Source organism: Heptranchias perlo, chromosome 42 (assembly GCF_035084215.1).
Source record: "Heptranchias perlo isolate sHepPer1 chromosome 42, sHepPer1.hap1, whole genome shotgun sequence".
NCBI classification, from domain to species: domain Eukaryota; kingdom Metazoa; phylum Chordata; class Chondrichthyes; order Hexanchiformes; family Hexanchidae; genus Heptranchias; species Heptranchias perlo.
Genome location: NC_090366.1, coordinates 12,983,885 through 12,995,678, shown reverse-complemented (window position 1 = coordinate 12,995,678; position 11,794 = coordinate 12,983,885). Strand labels below are relative to the sequence as shown.

General features: G+C 51.2%; 1 protein-coding gene across 1 annotated transcript in view; it reads right to left on the bottom strand.

Moving 5' to 3' along the window:
• Nucleotides 1-948: 948 nt before the first annotated feature.
• LOC137306218 (E3 ubiquitin/ISG15 ligase TRIM25-like) overlaps nt 949-11,794 on the bottom strand; it is a 30,092-nt gene continuing 19,246 nt past the window's right edge. The window contains exons 5-6 of the mRNA XM_067975330.1: nt 3,918-3,940; nt 949-1,813 (exon numbers count right to left, since the gene is read on the bottom strand). Of these exons, the coding sequence (XP_067831431.1) occupies nt 1,489-1,813; nt 3,918-3,940 (348 nt within the window). The 3' untranslated portion in view covers nt 949-1,488. The remainder of the gene's footprint in view (nt 1,814-3,917; nt 3,941-11,794) is intronic.

Genomic DNA, 11,794 nt, shown 5'->3' with positions numbered 1-11,794 from the left:
TGAAGGGGTTCATCCTCAGGAACTTCTCCACCTGGGACAGGTGGGGGCGGGAGGACAGTCCAGCTGGACGGGACGTCACACACCCACACACACATAGACACACACACCCACACACACATAGACACACACACCCACACACACATAGACACACACACACACACACATAGACACACACACACACATAGACACACACACACACACACATAGACACACACACCCACACACACATAGACACACACACCCACACACACATAGACACACACACACACACACACATAGACACACACACCCACGCACACATACACACACACACACACACATAGACACACACACACATAGACACACACCCACACACACATAGACACACACACCCACACACACATAGACACACACACACACACACATAGACACACACACCCACACACACATAGACACACACACCCACACACACATAGACACACACACCCACGCACACATAGACACACACACACACACACCCACACACACATAGACACACACACCCACACACACATAGACACACACACACACATAGACACACACCCACACACACATAGACACACACACCCACACACACATAGACACACACACACACACATAGACACACACCCACACACACATAGACACCCACACACACATAGACACACACCCACACACACATAGACACACACACGCACACACACATAGACACACACACCCACACACACATAGACACACACACACACACACATAGACACACCCACCCACACACACATAGACACACACACACATAGACACATAGACACACACACGCACACACACATAGACACACACACACGCGCACACACACATGCGCCCAGACACAAATGCACACCAAACCCACACACAAACACCCACACACACAAATGCACAGACGCACACAACATACGCAAAGTATAGAGTCTGATACAGTTCAGGGAACACTTGAAATTTATTCTAATTTATGCAAATGTATTCAATCCCGCCTGATTGGATCATTCTTGTCAGGTGATTGACTCTCGTCCGGCCAACCACGTTCTCCACTTTCGAAACGGACAGCGGCGAGCAGCAGTAAAGTATCTTGTTGTAACTTCTATGATTCTATTTGGGACTAGCTTAGTGGTATAAACTGGGCGACATGGACATGTTGGGCCGAAGGGCCTGTTTCCATGTTGTAACTTCTATGATTCTATCTTGGAACGAACTGAGCCGATCGGTCAGCTCCAAGTGCAATGTGGGGGGGGGAAATGAGCGATTTGTGCAAGTGCGATAATCCTCACTTTCGACGTCCTGCCGCGCTCTCCTCCCTTTCCCACAGTTGCCAGACGCTTCTATAAGGCCGGCCAGCAACATACTGCTCCTTCGGTGTCTCCCGCTCGTCCACTCATCCATCAATGCGAGGTCCTCAATGCGGCGGGGGGGAAGGTCAGTCTTGGAGCCAACTTTGGACCCGTCCCTTGGCTTCGAAAACATTCAAACGTATTTCCCTGAGAGATTTTTGGACAGTTTAAACTTAGATTTCTTGCCGATGATTTGAGACGGAGCAAGCTTGATGTCGCCTGAAGGTCCTATCGGTGGGACATTTTGGTAAACTGGCCGCGATGCAGTTGGATTTTCTCCCTCCTCCGTTTGACTGTGGTCTGTTGAAGGCATCTGCTCCTTTGGACCCGGATCACTCATCTCTGGACTTGCGTTGGACACGGTGGGCAGCTGAGGGGGTTGGTAGGCCAAAGATAGGTCTTTCTTTATCTCATTGATGTCCTGTGCCTTGTCTGGGGGTCTCATGATGTTCTCAAGGCTGTCAGGGAAGAGATTGGAAAATGGTACGGTCAGGCTGAGGCACTCATCAATAGCCGCGGCTAAAACAACGTACCCTAGAAAAAGGATTGTGTCAGCAGTGGCTCAGCGGGTCTGAGTCAGACGGTCGTGGGTTCGAGCCCCCACTCCAGAGACTTGAGCCCCATAATCGAGGCCGACACTCCCCAGTGCCAGTACTGAGGGAGCGCCGCACTGTCGGAGGGTCAGTACTGAGGGAGCGCCGCACTGTCGGAGGGTCAGTACTGAGGGAGCGCCGCACTGTCGGAGGGTCAGTACTGAGGGAGCGCCGCACTGTCGGAGGGTCAGTACTGAGGGAGCGCCGCACTGTCGGAGGGCAGTACTGAGGGAGCGCCGCACTGTCGGAGGGTCAGTACTGAGGGAGCGCCGCACTGTCGGAGGGTCAGTACTGAGGGAGCGCCGCACTGTCGGAGGGTCAGTACTGAGGGAGCGCCGCACTGTCGGAGGGTCAGTACTGAGGGAGCGCCGCACTGTCGGAGGGTCAGTACTGAGGGAGCGCTGCACTGTCGGAGGTGCCGTCTTTCGGATGAGACGTTAAACCGAGGGCCCCGTCTGCCCTCTCGGGTGGACATAAAAGATCCCACGGCCACTATTTCGAAGAAGAGCAGGGGGGGAGTTCTCCCCGGTGTCCTGGGGCCGATATTTATCCCTCAACCAACATCACTAAAAACAGATTATCCGGTCATTGTCACGTTGCTGTTTGTGGGATCTTGCTGTGCGCAAATTCACGTTTCCTACGTTACGACAGCGACTAAACTTCGAAAGTACTTCATTGGCTGAGGGAGTGAAAACCGCTGTGTATTAAGCGGCCAAAATCATTTCACATAATGTTACGTGACAGGCCCGAGCGTTTGGCTATTGAGTGTCCCACACCACCATCAAAAACCCTACCGACGCTCACTGGCATTGCTTAAGGAATGACTATTTGGGCAGGGGACTGTGGGCAGTCGGGGACACCCATGTATTGGGAAATATGGCTTAACAAGATGGAAGTGCAGATGATTGAACTCGTCCATTGTTTTAAGCCTTGAAATTAGGTCGTACACGTTCGGACTCTAAAACTCGCCCAGCGCAAATTCAGGGCTTTAACAGTTGTGTCGGAGAGTGCCATCAGTTACCCTGTTCTCGGCTGTAAAAACAGCTACATAGAGGGAGCCAGAGAGGGGCTATTGTATACGGATGCCCCCCGCCGCCCCTTGACCTCATGAGCCTACCAAATGACAAGCTACTTCTCGCTCAATGGGAATGTGGACAGTAGGAGAGGGAGCCGGGATCAGCCAAGCCAATTCATGGCGCTCCCAATTTTCCAATCCCCCACGCCAGATTCCCCGATCCTCACCGGGAGCGGAGTGTCTCAGGGTTTACCCGTCCATCGCCAGCGATGGCTGAGGAACAGGACGAGGCCATTCAGCCCCTCGGGCCTGCTCCGCCATTCGATCAGATCATGGCTGATCTGCCCCTCAACTCCATTTACCCGCCTTTGCTCCGTATCCCTCGATACCCTCACCCGACAAAAATCCATCGCTCTCAGTCTTGAAAGTTCCAATTGACCCCCGGCCCCGACAGCTTTTTGGGGGAGAGAGTTCCAGATTTCCACTCCCCTTTGTGTGAAGAAGTGCTTCCCGACATCACCCCTGAACGGCCTGGCTCTAATTTTAAGGTTCTGCCCCCTTGTTCTGGACTCCCCCCACCAGAGGAAATAGTTTCTCTCTATCGACCCTATCAAATCCTTTAATCATCTTAAACCCCTCGATTAGATCACCCCTTAATCTTCTACACTCGAGGGAATACAAGCCTAGTCTGTGCAACCTGTCCTCGTAATTTAACCCTTTTAGCCCCGGTCTCATTCTGGTGAATCTGCGCTGCAAACCCCTCCAAGGCCAATATATCCTTCCTGAGGTGCGGTGCCCAGAACTGAACGCAGTCTCTCCAGGTGGGGACTGACCAAGGCTCTGTCCGGTTGTAATACAACCTCCACCCCCTTTCTAACCCACCGCCTTGAGAAAAAGCTTAAGCAGGAGAATAACACCGACCGAAGAGGGAAAAAAAAACACACACACGCTCACCTCGGAAAGACCTCCAACACCGTCTGTAAAAGAAGATTGGGAACACAAATCATAAAGAGCATACACAAATATTGATTGAATATCTGGTCGGGAACAGGACTGAAGGTTTGAATGAGCAGCACAGTGACCTCTGAGTTGTTAGAACAGTGGTATTGCCACACATCAAAGAAGGTCAGGATTGAATAGTGTGGGATATAACATTAGTATCACAGATTCATACAGCACGGGAGGAGGCCATTCGGCCCATCGTGCCTGTGCCGGCTCTTTGGAAGAGCTATCCAATGAGTCCCACTCCCCCCTGCTCTTTCCCCCCGAGCCCCTGCTCATTTTTCATCTTCAAGCATTTATCCAATTCCCCCTTTTGAAAGTTATTATTGAATCTGCTCATCCCAGGGTCAAATCAGAGAGTATGGGGGTTTGAGAGTAGGGGAGATTGGATGGAGGGAGTATGGGGGTTTGAGAGTAGGGAGATTGGATGTAGGGAGTATGGGGGTTTGAGAGTAGGGGAGATTGGATGTAGGGAGTATGGGGTTTGAGAGTAGGGGAGATTGGATGTAGAGAGTATGGGGGTTTGAGAGTAGGGAGATTGGATGGAGGGAGTATGGGGGTTTGAGAGTAGGGGAGATTGGATGTAGAGAGTATGGGGGTTTGAGAGTAGGGAGATTGGATGTAGGGAGTATGGGGGTTTGAGAGTAGGGAGATTGGATGTAGGGAGTATGGGGTTTGAGAGTAGGGAGATTGGATGTAGGGAGTATGGGGGTTTGAGAGTAGGGGAGATTGGATGTAGAGAGTATGGGGGTTTGAGAGAAGGGGAGATTGGATGTAGGGAGTATGGGGGTTTGAGAGTAGGGGAGATTGGATGTAGGGAGTATGGGGGTTTGAGAGTAGGGGAGATTGGATGTAGGGAGTATGGGGGTTTGAGAGTAGGGAGATTGGATGTAGGGAGTATGGGGGTTTGAGAGTAGGGGAGACTGGATGTAGGGAGTATGGGGGTTTGAGAGTAGGGGAGATTGGACGTAGGGAGTATGGGGGTTTGAGAGTAGGGGAGATTGGATGTAGGGAGTATGGGGGTTTGAGAGTAGGGGAGATTGGATGTAGGGAGTATGGGGGTTTGAGAGTAGGGGAGATTGGATGTAGGGAGTATGGGGGTTTGAGAGGAGGGAGATTGGATGCAGGGAGTATGGGGGTTTGAGAGTAGGGGAGATTGGATGTAGGGAGTATGGGGGTTTGAGAGGAGGGGAGATTGGATGTAGGGAGTATGGGGGTTTGAGAGTAGGGGAGATTGGATGTAGGGAGTATGGGGGTTTGAGAGTAGGGAGATTGGATGTAGGGAGTATGGGGGTTTGAGAGTAGGGAGATTGGATGTAGGGAGTATGGGGGTTTGAGAGTAGGGAGATTGGATGTAGGGAGTATGGGGGTTTGAGAGTAGGGGAGATTGGATGTAGGGAGTATGGGGGTTTGAGAGTAGGGGAGTTTGGACGTAGGGAGTATGGGGTTTGAGAGTTGGGGAGATTGGATGTAGGGAGTATGGCGTTTGAGAGTAGGGAGATTGGATGCAGGGAGTATGGGGGTTTGAGAGTAGGGAGATTGGATGTAGGGAGTATGGGGGTTTGAGAGTAGGGAGATTGGATGTAGGGAGTATGGGGGTTTGAGAGTAGGGGAGATTGGATGTAGAGAGTATGGGGGTTTGAGAGTAGGGAGATTGGATGTAGGGACTATGGGGGTTTGAGAGTAGGGAGATTGGATGTAGGGAGTATGGGTTTTGAGAGTAGGGGAGATTGGATGTAGGGAGTATGGGGGTTTGAGAGTAGGGGAGATTGGATGTAGAGAGTATGGGGGTTTGAGAGTAGGGAGATTGGATGTAGGGAGTATGGGGGTTTGAGAGTAGGGAGATTGGATGTAGGGAGTATGGGTTTTGAGAGTAGGGGAGATTGGATGTAGGGAGTATGGGGGTTTGAGAGTAGGGGAGATTGGATGTTGGGAGTATGGGGTTTGAGAGTAGGAGAGATTGGATGTAGGGAGTATGGGGGTTTGAGAGTAGGGAGATTGGATGTAGGGAGTATGGGGTTTGAGAGTAGGGAGATTGGATGTAGGGAGTATGGGGTTTGAGAGTAGGGGAGATTGGATGAAGGGAGTATGGGGGTTTGAGAGTAGGGGAGATTGGATGCAGGGAGTATGGGGGTTTGAGAGTAGGGAGATTGGATGTAGGGAGTATGGGGTTTGAGAGTAGGGGAGTTTGGATGTAGGGAGTATGGGGTTTGAGAGTAGGGGAGATTGGATGTAGGGAGTATGGGGGTTTGAGAGTAGGGAGATTGGATGTAGGGAGTATGGGGGTTTGAGAGTAGGGAGATTGGATGTAGCGAGTATGGGGGTTTGAGAGTAGGGAGATTGGATGTAGAGAGTATGGGGGTTTGAGAGTAGGGGAGATTGGATGTAGAGAGTATGGGGGTTTGAGAGTAGGGGAGATTGGATGCAGGGAGTATGGGGGTTTGAGAGTAGGGGAGATTGGATGTGGGGAGTATGGGGTTTGAGAGTAGGGGAGATTGGATGTAGGGAGTATGTGGGTTTGAGAGTAGGGGAGATTGGATGCAGGGAGTATGGGGGTTTGAGAGTAGGGGAGATTGGATGTAGGGAGTATGGGGGTTTGAGAGTAGGGGAGTTGGGACGTAGGGAGTATGGGGTTTGAGAGTAGGGGAGATTGGATGTAGGGATTATGGGGGTTTGAGAGTACGGGAGATTGGATGTCGGGAGTATGGGGGTTTGAGAGTAGGAGAGATTGGATGTAGGGAGTATGGGGGTTTGAGAGGAGGGGAGATTGGATGTAGGGAGTATGGGGGTTGGAGAGTAGGGGAGTTTGGACGTAGGGAGTATGGGGTTTGAGAGTAGGGGAGATTGGATGTAGGGTGTATGGGGTTTGAGAGTAGGGAGATTGGATGGAGGGAGTATGGGGGTTTGAGTGTAGGGAGATTGGATGTAGGGAGTATGGGGATTTGAGAGTAGGGAGGTTGGATGTAGGGAGTATGGGGGTTTGAGAGTAGGGAGATTGGATGTAGGGAGTATGGGGGTTTGAGAGTCGGGAGATTGGATGTAGGGAGTATGGGGGTTTGAGAGTAGGGGAGTTTGGATGTAGGGAGTATGGGGGTTTGAGAGTAGGGAGATTGGATGTAGGGAGTATGGGGGTTTGAGAGTAGGGAGATTGGATGTAGGGAGTATGGGGGTTTGAGAGTAGGGGAGATTGGATGTAGGGAGTCTGGGGGTTTGAGAGTAGGGGAGGTTGGATGTAGGGAGTATGGGGTTTGAGAGTAGGGAGATTGGATGTAGGGAGTATGGGGGTTTGAGAGTCGGGGAGATTGGATGTAGGGAGTATGGGGGTTTGAGAGTAGGGAGATTGGATGTAGGGAGTATGGGGGTTTGAGAGTAGGGGAGATTGGATGTAGGGAGTATGGGGGTTTGAGAGTAGGGAGATTGGATGTAGGGAGTATGGGGGTTTGAGAGTAGGGGAGATTGGATGTAGAGAGTATGGGGGTTTGAGAGTAGGGAGTTTGGGCGTAGGGAGTATGGGGGTTTGAGAGTAGGGAGATTGGATGTAGGCAGTATGGGGGTTTGAGAGTAGGGAGATTGGATGTAGGGAGTATGGGGGGTTGAGAGTAGGGGAGATTGGATGTAGGCAGTATGGGGGTTTGAGAGTAGGGAGATTGGATGTAGGCAGTATGGGGGTTTGAGAGTAGGGAGATTGGATGTAGGGAGTATGGGGGTTTGAGAGTAGGGGAGATTGGATGTGGGGAGTATGGGGTTTGAGAGTAGGGGAGATTGGATGTAAGGAGTATGGGGGTTTGAGAGTAGGGGAGATTGGATGTAGGGAGTATGGGGGTTTGAGAGTAGGGGAGATTGGATGTAGGGAGTATGGGGTTTGAGAGTAGGGGAGATTGGATGTAGGGAGTATGTGGATTTGAGAGTAGGGGAGATTGGATGTAGAGAGTATGGGGGTTTGAGAGTAGGGAGATTGGATGTAGGGAGTATGGGGTTTGAGAGTAGGGAGATTGGATGTAGGGAGTATGGGGGTTTGAGAGTAGGGGAGATTGGAAGTAGGGAGTATGGGGGTTTGAGAGTAGGGAGATTGGATGTAGGGAGTATGGGGTTTGAGAGTAGGGGAGTTTGGATGTAGGGAGTATGGGGGTTTGAGAGTAGGGGAGATTGGATGTAGGGAGTATGGGGGTTTGAGAGTAGGGGAGATTGGATGGAGGGAGTATGGGGGTTTGAGAGTAGGGAGATTGGATGTAGGGAGTATGGGGGTTTGAGAGTAGGGGAGATTGGATGAAGGGAGCATGGGGGTTGAGAGTCGGGGAGGTTGGATGTCGGGAGTATGGGGGTTTGAGAGTAGGGGAGATTGGATGTAGGGAGTATGGGGGTTTGAGAGTAGGGGAGATTGGATGTAGGGAGTATGAGGGTTTGCGAGTAGGGAGATTGGATGTAGGGAGTATGGGGGTTTGAGAGTAGGGAGATTGGATGTAGGGAGTATGGGGTTTGAGAGTAGGGGAGTTTGGATGTAGGGAGTATGGGGGTTTGAGATTAGGGGAGATTGGATGTAGGGAGTATGGGGGTTTGAGAGTAGGGGAGATTGGATGGAGGGAGTATGGGGGTTTGAGAGTAGGGAGATTGGATGTAGGGAGTATGGGGGTTTGAGAGTAGGGGAGATTGGATGAAGGGAGTATGGGGGTTGAGAGTCGGGGAGGTTGGATGTCGGGAGTATGGGGGTTTGAGAGTAGGGAGATTGGATGTAGGGAGTATGGGGGTTTGAGAGTAGTGGAGATTGGATGTAGGGAGTATGAGGGTTGAGAGTAGGGAGATTGGATGTGGGGAGTATGGGGTTTGAGAGTAGGGAGATTGGATGTAGGGAGTATGGGGTTTGAGAGTAGGGAGATTGGATGTAGGGAGTATGGGGTTTGAGAGTAGGGGAGATTGGATGTAGAGAGTATGGGGGTTGAGAGTAGGGAGATTGGATGTGGGGAGTATGGGGGTTTGAGATTAGGGGAGATTGGATGTAGGGAGTATGGGGGTTTGAGAGTAGGGAGATTGGATGTGGGGAGTATGGGGTTTGAGAGTAGGGAGATTGGATGTTGGGAGTATGGGGTTTGAGAGTAGGGGAGATTGGATGAAGGGAGTATGGGGGTTTGAGAGTAGGGAGATTGGATGTAGGGAGTATGGGGTTTGAGAGTAGGGAGATTGGATGTAGGGAGTATGGGGGTTTGAGAGTCGGGGAGATTGGATGTGGGGAGTATGGGGGTTTGAGAGTAGGGAGATTGGATGTAGGGAGTATGGGGATTTGAGAGTAGGGAGGTTGGATGTAGGGAGTATGGGGGTTTGAGAGTAGGGAGATTGGATGTAGGGAGTATGGGGGTTTGAGAGTAGGGAGATTGGATGTAGGGAGTATGGGGGTTTGAGAGTAGGGGAGGTTGGATGTAGGGAGTATGGGGGTTTGAGAGTAGGGGAGGTTGGATGTAGGGAGTATGGGGGTTTGAGAGTCGGGAGATTGGATGTAGGGAGTATGGGGGTTTGAGAGTAGGGGAGGTTGGATGTCGGGAGTATGGGGGTTTGAGAGTAGGGAGATTGGATGTAGGGAGTATGGGGGTTTGAGAGTCTGGAGATTGGATGTAGGGAGTATGGGGGTTTGAGAGTAGGGGAGATTGGATGTAGGGAGTATGGGGGTTTGAGAGTAGGGAGATTGGATGTAGGGTGTATGGGGGTTTGAGAGTAGGGAGATTGGATGTAGGGAGTATGGGGGTTTGAGAGTAGGGAGATTGGATGTAGGGAGTATGGGGGTTTGAGAGTAGGGAGATTGGATGTAGGGAGTATGGGGGTTTGAGAGTAGGGAGATTGGATGTAGGGAGTATGGGGGTTTGAGAGTAGGGAGATTGGATGTAGGGAGTATGGGGGTTTGAGAGTAGGGGAGGTTGGATGTAGGGAGTATGGGGGTTTGAGAGTAGGGAGGTTGGATGTAGGGAGTATGGGGGTTTGAGAGTAGGGAGATTGGATGTAGGGAGTATGGGGGGTTGAGAGTAGGGGAGGTTGGATGTAGGGAGTATGGGGGTTTGAGAGCAGGGAGATTGGATGTAGGGAGTATGGGGGTTTGAGAGTAGGGAGATTGGATGTAGGGAGTATGGGGGTTTGAGAGTAGGGAGATTGGATGTAGGGAGTATGGGGGTTTGAGAGTAGGGAGATTGGATGTAGGGAGTATGGGGGTTTGAGAGTAGGGAGATTGGATGTAGGGAGTATGGGGGTTTGAGAGTAGGGGAGATTGGATGTAGGGAGTCTGGGGGTTTGAGAGTAGGGGAGGTTGGATGTAGGGAGTATGGGGTTTGAGAGTAGGGAGATTGGATGTAGGGAGTATGGGGGTTTGAGAGTAGGGGAGATTAGATGTAGGGAGTATGGGGGTTTGAAAGTAGGGGAGATTGGATGTAGGGAGTATGGGGGTTTGAGAGTAGGGAGATTGGATGTAGAGAGTATGGGGGTTTGAGAGTAGGGGAGATTGGATGTAGAGAGTATGGGGGTTTGAGAGTAGGGAGTTTGGGCGTAGGGAGTATGGGGGTTTGAGAGTAGGGAGATTGGATGTAGGCAGTATGGGGGTTTGAGAGTAGGGAGATTGGATGTAGGGAGTATGGGGGGTTGAGAGTAGGGGAGATTGGATGTAGGCAGTATGGGGGTTTGAGAGTAGGGAGATTGGATGTAGGCAGTATGGGGGTTTGAGAGTAGGGAGATTGGATGTAGGGAGTATGGGGGTTTGAGAGTAGGGGAGATTGGATGTGGGGAGTATGGGGTTTGAGAGTAGGGGAGATTGGATGTAGGGAGTATGGGGGTTTGAGAGTAGGGGAGATTGGATGTAGGGAGTATGGGGGTTTGAGAGTAGGGGAGATTGGATGTTGGGAGTATGGGGGTTTGAGAGTAGGGAGATTGGATGTAGGGAGTATGGGGTTTGAGAGTAGGGGAGATTGGATGTAGGGAGTATGGGGGTTTGAGAGTAGGAGAGATTGGATGTAGGGAGTATGGGGTTTGAGAGTAGGGGAGATTGGATGTAGGGAGTATGGGGGTTTGAGAGTAGGGGAGATTGGATGGAGGGAGTATGGGGTTTGAGAGTAGGGAGATTGGATGTAGGGAGTATGGGGTTTGAGAGTAGGGGAGATTGGATGTAGGGAGTATGGGGGTTTGAGAGTAGGAGAGATTGGATGTAGAGAGTATGGGGTTTGAGAGTAGGGAGATTGGATGTAGGGAGTATGTGGATTTGAGAGTAGGGGAGATTGGATGTAGAGAGTATGGGGTTTGAGAGTAGGGAGATTGGATGTAGGGAGTATGGGGTTTGAGAGTAGGGAGATTGGATGTAGGGAGTATGTGGGTTTGAGAGTAGGGGAGATTGGATGTAGGGAGTATGGGGGTTTGAGAGTAGGGAGATTGGATGTAGGGAGTATGGGGTTTGAGAGTAGGGGAGTTTGGATGTAGGGAGTATGGGGGTTTGAGAGTAGGGGAGATTGGATGTAGGGAGTATGGGGGTTTGAGAGTAGGGGAGATTGGATGGAGGGAGTATGGGGGTTTGAGAGTAGGGAGATTGGATGTAGGGAGTATGGGGGTTTGAGAGTAGGGAGATTGGATGCAGGGAGTATGGGGGTTTGAGAGTAGGGAGATTGGATGTAGGGAGTATGGGGGTTTGAGAGTAGTGGAGATTGGATGTAGGGAGTATGAGGGTTGAGAGTAGGGAGATTGGATGTGGGGAGTATGGGGTTTGAGAGTAGGGAGATTGGATGTAGGGAGTATGGGGTTTGAGAGTAGGGAGATTGGATGTAGGGAGTATGGGGTTTGAGAGTAGGGAGATTGGATGTGGGGAGTAT